General features: G+C 38.1%; 1 protein-coding gene across 1 annotated transcript in view; it reads right to left on the bottom strand.

The window, feature by feature from the left end:
- Window positions 1-4505: 4505 nt before the first annotated feature.
- FAM237B (family with sequence similarity 237 member B) overlaps window positions 4506-15264 on the bottom strand; it is a 28884-nt gene continuing 18125 nt past the window's right edge. Inside the window, exons 2-3 of the mRNA XM_049641418.1 lie at window positions 14516-14678; window positions 4506-4898 (exon numbers count right to left, since the gene is read on the bottom strand). Of these exons, the coding sequence (XP_049497375.1) occupies window positions 4506-4895 (390 nt within the window). The 5' untranslated portion in view covers window positions 4896-4898; window positions 14516-14678. The remainder of the gene's footprint in view (window positions 4899-14515; window positions 14679-15264) is intronic.

Consider the following 15264-nt stretch of genomic DNA (forward strand, 5'->3'; position numbering starts at 1 on the left):
CCTTCTGTAATCATTCTTATTTAATCATTCCAGACTTTATGAATCTGGCTAGCCCCTTCTGAAGTGCCACCATTTATTAATTTTCCTTTAAACTGTGACCAGACAAACTAAACAAAGATTTCCAGGTGTTGTAGGTCCCATGGAGGTTATAATGAAAACAGTATTCCTCATTTTTACATACTTTCTGCCAACAGAACCTAAGCTTACATTAGTTTCATTAGCAGTTATGTTTCATAGTTGCTTATATTGAGTTTACAGTCAAAGATGCTTTCTGAGAAAGAGAAAAGCAGCCCCTGACAGTCAGGAATTGGCCTGGTACTATCAGGTCAAAATTCTATAGATACACCTAGTGCCTAGATATTGATTTCTGATAATATTCTCCAATAAAAGAAACCAGGGCTCCTTGGAGAAATGGCTGGTTCTGGGGATGGGGCAGAAATACACAAGATGAGTCTGGAACATCCTATAGAGCTCCCAATGACCAAAGATGGAACAATTTCAGCAACAAAATAAGTAATGTAGTAGTACTGGATTATAACCCAAAGTATAAATAAATGCCTGTTAAGTTCCTACTGATATGATGACGAATGAATGATATGATAAATGGTGAAAGAAAAGGAATGAAGGAAGAAGAAGGGGGGGGGAGTGAGGGCAGACAAATCTCCCATATAAATTATCTACAGATAATTTATGTAGATATTCCCTCCTTCAGCATGTGGAACATAACTTCCCATTCTCTTACATGTGGGTTATACTTAGTGACTTGCTTCCAAAGAATACAATATAGAAACAGAAGAGAAAGTAACATGATAGCGGAGAAACCTGGGATACACTACCTTAGCCAAGGTTAAACATCATCAATGATAACTTATGTTGATAGCATATACCCTTGATCTGAAGTACTGAGAACAGTACTTTATTTTTGTGGTCTTCACCCAAAAAACCTATAAATTCAGTCTAACTGTAAGAAAAACAATCAAGCAAACCCAAATTGGATATTCTGTAACATACCTTATCAGCACTCAAAACTGTCAAGGTCATTGAATGAAAACACCTTCTTAGAGCCTAAGGAGACATGATACCTTAATGTATTATGGAGTCCTGGATGGGATCCTGGAACAGAAAAAGGATATCAGGGAAAAACTAGTGAAATCCAAATAAAATATGAAGTTTGGTTAATAATGTATCAGTAATGGACCATTAGTTATGACAAATATACCATACTAATGTAAAAAGTTAACAATAGGAAAAAAATAGGTGAGGAGTATACAAGATCTCTGCATTATCCTTGCGACTTTTCTGCAAACTTAAAACTATTCTAAAATAAAGTTTATTTAAAGTTTAAAAAAATGATCTTTTGAATGATCTAGTCAGATGATTTTGAACAGGGCAAAAGAGAAATACATATTGTCCCCCACTCAATCACATTTGACCACCATTTCTCTTTTTTTAACTTACATTTTCATATCATAAAATTGTTTTTGAATTAGTGTATTAGTTCCTACTGTACCTTTGTCCCACTGCAATGGCAGCTCTGTGAGTCAAGGATTATTCAGCAGTATACCTACAAGCTCAATACGTTTTTGTGAATGAATGAACAATGAAAACATAATAATATATCTTTCTATATAAAAATGGCATGATTTGTGCCAAAAATTGCTGGGGAGGGAGGGGATTTTTAACAGAACATGGTATCTAAGTACCAGCAAAAAGACTTAAGATGAACTGCTCTAAAACCAGACTGCCCGTTTTGGCAAATGTCCTTTTTACTATTTTTAATAATCCAATGTAGCCTGTTAATTCAGTTAGGTGATCTAGGAAGCCATTTTCAATTAACCTATTTTGGATAGCTAACAATTAATTTTATTAACACTGAAAAGTTAATAATTGCTGCAATAAAAATTTGTATGACAACTATGATTGATAACTAGTTGAACAATTTTTTAGGCTAAAATTATCTGGTTTTGCTTTATGACATTGAATTTTTGAGCTTCAATCATTTGCCCAAAGGTTGTAAAAGAGAGATATCTTCTAAGGAAAGTCATGACCCTATGCCTCCACCTGCAGGAAATGAATTAGGCAGTTTTTTATGTATCTTTCTGGTCATCTGTGCATAAAACCTACCCTCCAACCAGCTAATTTGATGAGCTTAGGGATCTGTCCTTAATTGGCAAGATAAAATATTTTCAATATAGGAATTTATTAGACTGACAACCTTATATTATCTAAAACCTCATTATACAAAACTCAGTTATATGAAATAATTTTTATAAAATAATACTTGAAAGCCATGCAAACTATTTATTCTTTAATATTGGAGATTCTTAACCTGGGGTTCATGGACCCCTCCCCCCAAAATCATACACAAAATGATGACACTGTGTACATAAAACTCCTTGTTAAAGTGTCTATAGCTTCATCAGAATTTCAAAGTGATCCATAACTCAAAGAATGTCAGCCCCCACTCCACTATTTAATGTTTATTCTTGGATCAAGTCAAATCATCGGACAGTTGCCCATTTGTTCAGTATTATTTTTGCTACTTTTAAAATTATTTATATTTAATTGAGTTTGGGTGTGCTGACAGCAGCTTGCATTGAAGGGAATCTGTCATTGCCAGGATACTTGAAAACACGGTGCTGTATCCCATGGTAGCCATTATGAAAACCTGTGATCTTTATTGGTGTTTAGTCCTAGCAAAGGCTGGGCTTCTCCTAAACATGTTGTTTGGTTTTTCTTATCAACAGAGTGAGGGCACCTGCGTGGCTCAGTCAGTTAAGCATCCCACTTTTGATGTCAGCTCAGATCCTGATCTCAGTTCCTGAGTCAAGCTCCATGTAGGACTCTGTGCTAACAGTGTGGAGCCTGCTTGGGATTCTCTCCTCCTCTCTCTCCCTCTCAAAATGAATAAACGTTAAAAAAAAAAACTTTTTAAGTGTGAATCTTGAAAATGCTCATGAGTCCTTCACCTTTAGAAGTAGAAAACTCAGACCAAACTTACAGCTACCTTTTTATCAAAGGTATAGGCTTTTATAACATGCATTTAAAAGTATTCATCCAAAATACAACTACATATTATTAGTTTCCTGTCTTTATTTCCCATCATCGAAATTTCCTCATCCACTTCATGTTATCCTATTGTTTGTTATATATTTTTAAAGCTTCACATCCTCTTTGGAATAAGATGTGAGATGTATGTAGGAAATACATTTAAAAAGAAAAACTGAGCTAGTACCTAAAAACCAAAATTCTACCAAACTTCACTTTACTAAAATGAAGTTTCTTACTACCTTTCTGGTTTTTTTTTTTTAATTAAGCCAATAAAAGTGAGAACGTAAAAATTTTAGTCCTTAATGCATAGAAAAACACTTTAATATATAGGATGGCTTGGAGATGAAATGCACATTTCAGAAGCCACTCAGTACATGACATCAAAATCAAATATTACTTTTTAGGACAATACTGGCATTTATTTTGGCACAATTTAAAGTCAATATTACGTATAAGATACCTTAAAAAATTAGTTACAGCATTACTCCCTCAACTATTATATTTAATAATATATTGCATTTGCATTTTAAATGTTTTCTTTAAAGATGCTTTACAGAGATGCCTTCCAAATAAAAAAAAAATATTGACAAATTACCTGAAAAGATGGAAATGCTAATTCAATAGTCATAAAGCATTTACACATCACATCAACAAAAATACAACTTTCATAAATATTAAAGAACTAGAAATAACAATTTTGATAAATACTATAAGAAATATTTGACTTCAGAAATACTGACAGAATTAAACCTTCAGGTTGATGTCACTTTGCTTGAAGTATTTTCCATGTTCTCTATCTTCTATGTAAAACTCATGTTTTGTAAAATCCAGTCCTATAATATTAGAGAGGAGAAATTGTTAATACTCACTATAAAATGACTTTTAAGATTTCATCCTTTTAAATAACCCTATTGAAAAACTTAATTTAAAAAGCCTAATTATATGTCCTATCTTTAAAATTTCTTCAATAAATGCAATATGAATAACTATGATGTTAAACAGATTTCTCATGAACTATTTGTGGGAAAAAATAAGGTAATAATTTTAATGATCTACCAAATGTATTATATCTCAAGATCATTTAGATCATGTGTCTGTACATCAGAGCTCCTGCGGTTTCTAAATAATATAAAATCAGTAAAAATGAAAATCAATCATTAGGAAAAAAGGCAAATTTGCTAGCTTATTGGCAAAAATGATTAAATGTTGAATTTTTAAGAAGGCTGAACTGCTGGGGGCACCTGGGTGGCTCAGTCGGTTAAGTGTCCAACTTCGGCTCAGGTCATGATATGGTAGGTGAGTTAGAGCCCCATGTGGGGCTCTGTGCTGACAGCATGGAGCCTGCTTAGGATTCTCTCTCTCCCTCTGTCTCTTTCTCTCTCTCTCTCTCTCAAAATAAAAACTCAAAAAAATAAAGAAAACTAAACTTCTATTCTCTTAAGTATACATTTAAATTACCTCCTGTTCTGCGGAAAATTATACTTGGGAGGCATCACCTGTCTTCTGCCCATTCCATGAGATCGTGAGAGCAAGCAGTCTATATACATGTCCCAAAAATCCTGAGCTATGCTTAAGAAGACATTATAATGTCTAGGCCGCTGGGATTTTTGCAAAAACAACATGAAATTCCAGAAAGCGTCCACATTGTGCTGTATCTTGAGTTCCTTGAGATCTATCAATGTCAAAGAGCAAGAATTCCAGCATTGGAAATCAATATCTTCTGTGATGCCTGGGCTGATACTGGCAAGCACCCCCTTTTGAAATTCAAAGTCAGCATTAATCAGATTGATCAGCATCATGCAGCCCAGTGGTAGGTAGAACCGTCCTCTTGTGGCAAAACCCATATTCTATAGAGAAAAAAAAATGAGGGAATATATTTTTAAGTTAAAAAGACAATTACTCAATTATTCAATTATTCAATGATCTATTTAAACCTAAAATTTTACAAAGACATATGTGTTTTTGATCAAGCCAAATTTGTCTACTGTGTATTTGTTGATTTTCCTCTAAGTTGCTGACTCTCAAACCTTGTTTTGAAAAGATACAGTTACAATCTGTTTACCAATGTTCTGATAAAGTCTTCAGCAGCCACTGAAATGCAATACTTGTTTTTGAAGATGTGATGGATTCATTTCATCACAGACTTTTAGAGCTGAAAGAAATCTTTGTTTTAAATTTTTTTAATGTTTATTTATTTTAGAAAGAGACACAGCACAAGCAGGGGAGAGGCAGAGAGAGAGGGAGACACAGAATCTTAAGTAGGCTCCAGGCTCAGAGCTGTCAGCACAGAGCCCGATGTGGGGCTCGAACTCACGAGCCGTGAGATCATGACCTGAGTTGAAGCTGGATGCTTAACTGAGTAAGCCACCCAGACACCCCTGAAAGAAATCTTTAAAAACATATGCTCCAACCTTTACAAATTAGAAAAATTCTCAACTGATATGGCTATGCACATTCTCAGGTCTCCTGTGTCCGTATCTAAGACTCCTACCACAACACATTCCAACTAAGTGAATCAGAACAGGCTATTCCATGTGTAACCATGAGAAAAAGGTGTTTTTTCCCCTAAATTTTAGATGTAACCAATCTATTAACCCAAGTGGTGTTGGATGTTCGAGCACCATTTAAAGTTTCAAAGTTACTGACACTTCTTCCATTTCTATTCATTGAAAAATATTTGTTATGCACTGATGTCTGGTGGGTCCCTGGCTACTCTCAGGTTGTTCAGGATCTGTTTGCAGAAGATTAAACAGACATACCTTTAGGAGCAGGAAGACAATAAAGGTGATATGAGCTAATATGACATAGTGTAGGGCCAATGACATTCAGCAAAATCTTGCCATTTTCTAATGGTCTTTGCCCAAGTTTCCCTGCCAAATCATCACTCAGTAAACTGGCTACATGAGTGGACATCAAGGACTAAATTGGCTTTGAACTGCTACAGAGCTGGCATTGGAAAAGTCCCTGACACAACCTTGACAGCCATGGCCGAGGAGTGGAGAGGGGGGACAAATCCAGAAGACTCACCGCCTCCTTACCCATATACCACCGTCTGACATCTCCTCCAAAATAATTTAGGGTAAAGAGACAAAAGAAAAAAACAAAACAAAAAACTTTGCTTATTCAGGTCTTTTCACATCGTCAAAATCTTTGCAGATTCCCAAACTGAGCTGGCAGTGTCAAATGTATGATAGAAGTTCTAAAAGGAAATGACTGGCTGGGGCCTGAGAATTTTCTTCACGAGAATTTCAGGTTACACTCCCGACCAGTGCCCTCCTCCAGGTAGGGTCATCTGGACTCGCTCGGAAGAGGGAGCCCGAGCGGAAATGGAGTACCTCTTGTCTGCGCCGAGGCGCGCGTCCAGCGCGGTGCTCTGTGCGCGCCGAGCTCACTCGAAGGTTGCAGGCGGCTCCTGCCAGGTAGGGACAAGAGGACTCAGAAGGCTCCAGACGACCCCCGGCCCTCCCGGCTCCCACCCCCTGCCCAACCAGGGCCCACCCCAGTGGCAGGCGAAAGGCGGGAAGCTGCCCTCCACGCGATCCTCTACGCGCGCCGCGAGCACCTCAAACTCGCCCAGCTGAAGTGTGTCCGCAGTTCGATGCTCCGGGGCTGGAAGGCTCTGGCTCGCCGATGGCGGCGCTGCGGGCTCTGTTGCGGCCTCGCGAGTGGCGCCCTAGTCAGCGCGCAGCCCAAAACCACGCTCCTTTTCTAGGGAAAGAGTGAGGGGGCAGAGAGTGGGTGGTCACGCTGCCGAGACCCAGCTCTCATCTTGCCCACCTTCCCACACTGGGCACCCACTGGACCCGCCACTCCCTGCCCTCTGTTGGTGCTCCTGTCATACCCTCCTCCCAATTTTGAAATTACAGTTGCTCAGGTCTTCCTCGCCCTCCCCCCTCCCTTCTACCTTTCTGCCTTTGAGAAAATCCATCACAGCAGTCAGTCCACTATATATTCCAGCTGTCTCCTCCCTGCACCCACCCAGCCTTCTCACCCTATTCTCCTATCCAGAGAAAAACTTTCATAAGGCTATGGACCCTATTGAAATGAACCTCCTTGATGAGTTCTAACTTCTAGCGAAGCACCATTTAAATTATTAATAGTAACACATACACATTGCAACGTATCTTCCCCTCTACCTAAATACACAGTGTTTAATTTTGAGAAGATAGTTTTCTTTAGTCTTTGGTAGAATGAAGACTTTGGGCAAGTCCCTTAAATATCTGTATATTGTGCATCAATCTCAGCCTTGACACATCGTTTGGACTATATGTTTAAGTCTGACTTCTATCCCCAAATCGCAAAAGCAATCATCACATGGAGCTGTAAGGGAAACCAACCCAAAGCTAGTTGTCTTAACCCAACTTACCCTTAAGCAGGTCACCCTTTCCTCACTGGTTCTTGAGCTGGGATGGTTAAGATTATGGGCCAAACTCAACAGCCAATTTCCCAGCAGTTGTCTTCCCTAAAGCTCACTTCTCCCAACTCTACCATTATACAAAAAGCTGCACTCTGCCTTCCTCATTATATGAGTGCAGCCATCATTATTAGTCTTGCCCTGGCAATACCCTTCCATGTCCCTTCCATCTCTAGGACTAGCTCCTGTACAAAACAGAACTGCAAAGTGAGTCATTTACTCTGATTAGGTAGAACACACACAAATCCATCTCATACCAGATTTTCTTCAGCTCTAGGTTTCCAGGCATTTCAGTCCACTATTAACCATGGCCTCTTAAAGTTAGCAGAGACATTAAAAGTTACCTAATCCAACATTCAGCATTCTATCTGAAGTTTAAACCCTGCACTCTCCCAAAGAATTCTTCACCCACCAAAGCTGTTGTCCAATTTGACTGGGCCTTGGGCATTCCACTCCTATATACTAAGTATATAAACCATCAATTCACAGAAGAGTAATACCCCAAATCCAGCATATATGAGAAAAGATGCTCACATTCAAGGAGATAATGCATTGTTTTCTCTCATTAAAGTTTAACAAAAATTGAAGCATTTGATATTATACAATGTTAGCAAATGTTTGAGCAAATGAATATTTTCATATACTTTTGAGAAGAGTATCAGCTAGTAAGTATAAGCACCATAGAAGAAAACTGGCATAATTTCTTTAACCTGAAAATGATCCAGAAATTCTGCTCTTGGTTCTACCCTCAAGTCAATGAAAAAACATATCTACAATGTGACTGATTTCTCTCCAGGGTCCACTGCTACATTATAAATAGAAAATGCCTAAATGATGATAAATGTACTTTTTAAATTATTGTTGAGTAATCAAGAAAGTGAAATCTCCAAGGAAAGAAGAAGGGAATAGAAGAGAAAGAAGAATCAAAGGGTAAGGAAAAGAAAGCAGAGGAGAAAAAAAAAGAGGAGGATTAGAAAAGTGAGACATAGTAAATTTGGAATTTGTCAATAAATATGTATGGTGAAAGGTAAGATATAGATATTGAATTACACTTTGTAAAGTTGTTAAATATGTATGTAAAATTTCTTTGGTAGTTTCTAAATGACAGAAATAAAGAACAAAGCTTTTGAACAGGTGGAAAGTAAAAACTGAATATGAAAAAATATTGATTTGTGAGCAGTATAGGCAGTCTTCCTCTGTGCTTTGCTGTAGGCTACATTTTTGTCCTTTGAGTCATCTAGGGTTGACTGACTTTTCTCCCAACTCTAACATGACCCACTGTTACAGTGAGCAGGCCACTGCAGGCCCTTCCTCTTGGAGAATCCAGAGAAGTTCCAGAAGCAGAAGACAGCTCTGCTAGTCTACAAAGGAGTAGTATCACCTCAGCCATGAAGCCTATTATTGAACCTCTACCTCTTAGGTGTGGTGCTGACTCTGCTCTCCATCTTTATTAGACTGAGGGAGTCCCTGGGGGCTTACTAGAGAACCTATTTCCTAGGAGCTCCTGGACCACCAGAGGTCAACTAGCTAGCACACAGCCCCAAGCGCCTTCCAGAGGTGTGGGGTGTGGATAAGACCTCCCTCCACCAGCTATAACCTTGTAACACTGACCTAAGCATATCCATCCAGGTGTCAAATGGCTGGAAAGGCAAGATGAGAGTATCAGTGTTATCAGAATTATTAATGGATCCTTGAAGGGCCTCTCTCTCTGGATGCTCCTTGTCCGGGATAAAGAGCCTGTTTAATACATAGGTGTGAGTGTGTTGCCTATAACTGTGGGATGGAGTGATGTCACTCTTCTCCCTGGGTTCTGCTGTAAGATTTGCTGCCCTTGCCAACATGGCTCTGACATCTCTTAGACGGCGGTTTGTGCTTCACATTCAGCTTTTGGGAGATGGTGTCATTTTCATCATCGTTTCCTCAACATCTGCCAAGAGTTCCTTTGGACTTGGGTAACTTATGGTCATCTTATTTGGTGTTCAGCCTCTCTTCCATGAGAGCTTGTCTATGTGCAGATAACAGTTGAAGCAGTGGGTGGGTTGGCTATAGGGAGGGGGATGAGGGAGTAGTCAGTGTCCAAGTCTCATTGTTTCACATGTTAAAGTCCCTTCTTCAACATAGTGTGTATGTTCATACATTGGTCTGAAGGGGACAGTGGGATGGTTAAGCCAGCTCAGGACATAGCATTATGGCCACCATGTAGCTTAAATGAAATTTTCTAATGAAATAAAGTTGAATATATATTTTTTAAAAAGAAAGAAAAACAGGTTAACAAATAGGAACTCAAGAAAGCAAGAATAGAGGTGAAAGAAAGCATAGAAAAAATGACAAGTAGAAAGTACATTTAAAATGGAAGAACTAAATCAATAATCACAATAAACATATATGGTCTGAATTTGTTGATTAAAAGAGGGAAGATGTGGGGTGCCTGGGTGGTTCAGTCGGTTGAGCGTCTGACTTCGACTCAGGTCATGATCTCGCAGTTTGTGAGTTCAATCCCCGCGTCGGGCTCTGTGCTGACAGCTCAGAGCCTGGAGCCTGATTCTGTCTCTTCAGATTCTGTTTCTCCCTCTCTCTCTGCGCCTCCCTCGCTCATGCTCTGTCTCTCTCTCTCTCTCTGTCAAAAATAAATAAAAAAACATTGAAAAAAAAAGAGGGACTCACAGGTAATTAAATAGGGTGCTATTGCCTCAGAAATAGATAAATCGACAATGGAATAGGTTAAAGAGCCTGGAGACAGACCTACACATTTATGGAGACTGTGTATGTGATAAAATCAATATAGTAGATCTGTAGGAAAACAGTGGTTTCTTCAATAAATAAGGCTAGGACAATTGGTTATCCATTTGGAGAAAATAAAAGTGGATTTCTACCTCATACTATCACAAAAATCAATCACAGGTAAATTAAGAATTTAAATGTGAAAACAGGGGCGCCTGGGTGGCGCAGTCGGTTAAGCGTCCGACTTCAGCCAGGTCACGATCTCGCGGTCCGTGAGTTTGAGCCCCGCGTCAGGCTCTGGGCTGATGGCTCGGAGCCTGGAGCCTGTTTCCGATTCTGTGTCTCCCTCTCTCTCTGCCCCTCCCCTGTTCATGCTCTGTCTCTCTCTGTCCCAAAAATAAATAAAAAACGTTGAAAAAAAATTTTTTTTAAATGTGAAAACAAAGCATTGCAACTTTAAGAAGAAATTCAGCAGACTATCTTTCTGATCTTGAGTTTGGTAAGAATTTCTTACACAAAATACAAGTAGTGCCAACCATAAAAATTACTATATTTAACTACATTTAAATTAGTGTTCTGTTAATCACAAGACATCATAAGTAAAAATAAAAAATAACTGTAATCTGGGAGACAATAATTACAGTACACAAAACCACAAACAGATTACAATTAGGATCCAAGAGTTTTCCATGGAATCAACAAGAAAAGCACAGATACCATAATAGAAAACTCAGCAAAAGGCTTAAAGAGCCATTTTATAAATAAAGCATAATGAATGAATACATAAACATATTCATAACCTTACTACAAGCAGAAAGTGTAAATTAAGACCACAATCAGATATGAACTAATACCTTTCAGGCTGCAAAAATAAAGAAGTCTAGCAATATCCAAGTATTGGTAAGCATGTAAAGTATATTAGTCAGGGTCCTCCAGAGAAACATAGAAAAAATATATATATGACTTTATATATTTAAAGAGATTTATTACAAGGAATTAGCTTATGTGATTATGGAGGCTCAGACATCTCATGATCTGCCTTCTATAAGCTGATGATCCAGGAAATCTGATGGTGTAGTTTCAGTCCAAGTCCAAAGACCTGAGAACCAGGAGAGTCAACAGGACTAAGTCCCAATCCAAGGGAAAGAAAAAAAACCAATGTCCCACCTCAATAAGTCAGGCAATTCTCTCTCCCTCTGCCTTTTTGTTCTATTTAGACCCCCAAGAGATTGGATGATGCCCACCCACATGGAAGAAGGCAACCAACCTTCTTTGCTCAGTTTACCAATTCAAAAGCTCATCTCATCCAAGAACACTCTAATAGATTCACACAGAAATTCCATGTAACCAAATATCTGGGTACCCAGTGTCCCAGTCAAATTTACTCATATAATTAACCATCACATGAAGCAACAGGCACTGTCACACAGCTAAGAAAGCATGAATTGATTTGATTGGTCTAGAACACAAGTTGGCACTATCTTGTAATTTGAACAAGCACATAACGTGCAAGATGTCTTTTCACTCCAGGAGTGAGTGAGTGTGTGTGTGTGTGTGTGTGTGTGTGTGTGTATTTAATTTTTTAATATTTATTTATTTTTGAGAGACAGAGAAAGGCAAAGCACATGCAGGGAAGGTCAGAGAGAGACAGAGACACAGAATCCAAAGCAGGCTCTAGGCTCTGAGCTGTCAGCACAGAGCCCAATATGGGGCTTAAACCCACAAACTGTAAGATTATGACCTGGGCTGAAGTTGGATGCTCAACTTACTGAGCCACCTAGACACCCCTTCAGGAATATATCTTGAAGAAATTCTTGCATGTGGGTACCAAGAGACATACACTAGAATGGAATATTCTTAGCAACACTGTTCATAAAAGCAAAAAAACTTAGAAACAGTCAAAATGACCATTAACAGGAGAAAGGATAAATTAACTATGATATGTTCTCACACTAGGATGTTACTGTGTAGTGAAAATGAATAGACTCCAGCTATACTCATTATAGATGAAAAAATAATTTTCAGAAAATACCATTTTTATAAATTTCAAAGATAAACAAAATGAAACCATATTTTCTTTACAAATACATGTATATTATAAAATAATTTTAATAGTAAGAACATGATTAACATGAAATTCAAGAGAATGGTTAAGTTTGGGTATACAAGGGAATGAGATCTAGAAAGAGTGGGGGCACCTGGATGGCTCAGTCAGTTAAGAGTCCAACTTTGGCTCAGGTCATGACCTCACGGTTTGGGAGTTTGAGCTCTGCCTCAGGCTCTCTACTGTCATCACAGGGCCCGATTCTGATCCTCTGTCTCTATCTCTCTCTCTCTCTGCCCCTCCCATGTGCACTTGCTTGCTCTCTCTCAAAAATAAATAGACATTTAAAAAAAAAAAGATCTAGAAGAATGTATAAAGAGCTTCAATGAATGGTGGATTGATTAGTCATTATGACTATGGTTTCCAACATATGTATGTTTTGTATATTCCTTTCTATTATTGAATACAGTATAATAAAAGTGTTAGGATAATGAGAGCCTAATATATTTCAAATACAGAAAGACAAAACTTGCTGACTGGTCACAATGATTTGAAATGGAAAGAGAAGAAAACTAATGTTTTTAGCATACCTGCTTATGGGGGTGACAATAACAAATATGAAAGATGGAAAGGGAGGTGATTAGTGGGGAGGATAAATTTGATTTAGTATTTGTTGCATTAGAATTGATTTTGGATTTTCTGGAATATCTAAAATTTAGCTAGAAATATAATTAAGTTGAAAGGTCTCTATTTTGATAGAAAATTGCTGCTTTGAGAATATACATTGGTAAGATACAGTTGAGAAGATGGAGGACTATGCCCAAATTTAGGGAATCTATGAACTGCAAATGGAATCAATGAAGGAAGGACAGAAAGAGCACTCAGTCTATATAAGCTCTAGGATAGTATAATATCACAGAACCAAAGGGAGGATGCTATGGTCTGAATGTTTGTGTCCCCCCAAAATTCATATGTTGAGGTCCTAACCCATAAAGGTGATGGCACTAGGCCTTGGAGAGACTTAAGTCATGAGGATTGAACCCTCATGAATGAGATTAGTGTTTTATAAAATGGGCTCCAGAGAGATCCTTAGTGCCTTCTAACATGTGAGGACACAGTAATTACCCAGTCTTTGGTATTTTGTTATAGCAGCCCAAACAGACTAAAACAGAAGATATAATTCAAGAAGCAGGGGTGCCTGGTAGAGTACGTATATACCTATTGATCTCAGGGTCATGAGTTCAAGTCTAACACTGGTCATGGAGCCTACTTAATAATAGGGAAAAAAAAAAAGGAGAAGGCAGAAAGAGGAAGAGCAGGAGGAGGAGGAAGAGGAGGAGGAGGAAGAGAAAGAAGAAGAAAGGAGAAAGGAGAAGGAGAAGAAGGAAGAGGAGAGGGAGGAGGAGGAGGAATTGGAGGAGGAGGAGGAAGTGGAGGAGGAGGAGGAGGAGGAGGAGGAGGAGGAGGAGAAGGAGGGGGAGGACCAGAAGACAGCAGTTAGTCAAACACTTTAGAGAAGGTTAGGAGACTGGTCTTGAAATAAGAGTTTTCATTTGGCAAAAAGAAGGCGCAGTAGTGAAATTCAAAAATACACAATACATTTTAAAATAGCTATGAAAAATTCATGCAGAAGTTTAGATTTAACAGTCAGTATCTGTAAAGCCAAGTTAACTAATCCAACTAATTTATCATTATATCCAAAGCAAAACCTTTAACTAACCAGATATGTTTTCAAAGACATGCATTATTTTTATTAAAATCACCGTCACCAGCAGCAGTATATTCATCACCATCCTATCATGATCATCTGTTCACAGCACAACCCTGGCCATCCAGAGACTCCATCTCTGAGTTGTATATGATAGAGCATCTCTCATTTTCTGTCACATTAGGCCCTAACCTACTTCAAAGTCCCTTCTACTTAATTCAGTCTTACTTCTGCAACTAGGTGTTCATTTTCATTACATTCCTTGGCATCTATTCCTATTTGTATTTGGCATCTATACTACCTATGTTGTCTTTTTTCTATGAAAACATGTCATCTTTCCTACTAGTTTATAAAAAATACTATGTTTATTTCATATTTTTCTAGTTACTGGCATATAATAGGCACTCAATAAATATTTTTAGCTCATTTCTACTTCATATCCATAATATTCCCTCCATGTAGGAAGATCTGTCAAACCCAAGTCTTGCAGAACTCTAGTGTTGCCTGTGAAGACTGCCTGGTTTAGTCAGGCCAGTAGTAGCCTAGTCATTCCCCCCCAACCCACCATTCTTCCTACCTTCCAATCACTTAGTTGCAGTTCTGTCACACTTGTGTTTATTCCAGTTCTCCTTTATACAGCATGCTTCTCCAGGAAATACTGCCATCATCACACCCCACAGAATTTAGAAGAGCACTCCACACACACAGCAGGGACATGTTGACTGACTAATGCTGAATACCTACAAAAAGAATAATTTTCCAATTCATTGATCTTCTGACTCATTATAATGAAAGACATTAATTTAAAACATCTACAATTGCAATTGCCTCTAGTAAACCTTAATAATGATGTATTTATCAAAATGTGATTCAATGACCTTAGGGAGAAAGAGCAGGAAATGAAGTTGAAACCAATAAGTACCCTGCAGAGAAAACAAGCACTCCTTGACTGTGACTAATTGAAGGGAAATTAGAAGGCATAATTTTTTCAGGAACACAGAGACAAAGATGAACTGAATACTGTCTCTGGAAATAAGAGAAAAAGTTCAGGAGAAAAGTTGAAAAAAATCACTAATCCTTACTCTTGCCAAAAAATTAGTAGAAAATATTGTTGACATTGTTTAAGAAGAAAAAGAAATAAAAGTGTATTTTAGGTTTACTTTATCTTTATCTTTAGCTGCAATATAGAAAGTATACAAATATTATGTATTCCAGGATCCTAATTTTACCTCTGCATTATTTTGTAGTGGTTAAGGATCACAATATGTGTCCTTCACTTTTCACAGGGTATTTAGGATTAATATTGAATTGATTCATGTAACATGT

Source organism: Panthera uncia, chromosome A2 (assembly GCF_023721935.1).
Source record: "Panthera uncia isolate 11264 chromosome A2, Puncia_PCG_1.0, whole genome shotgun sequence".
NCBI classification, from domain to species: Eukaryota; Metazoa; Chordata; class Mammalia; order Carnivora; family Felidae; genus Panthera; species Panthera uncia.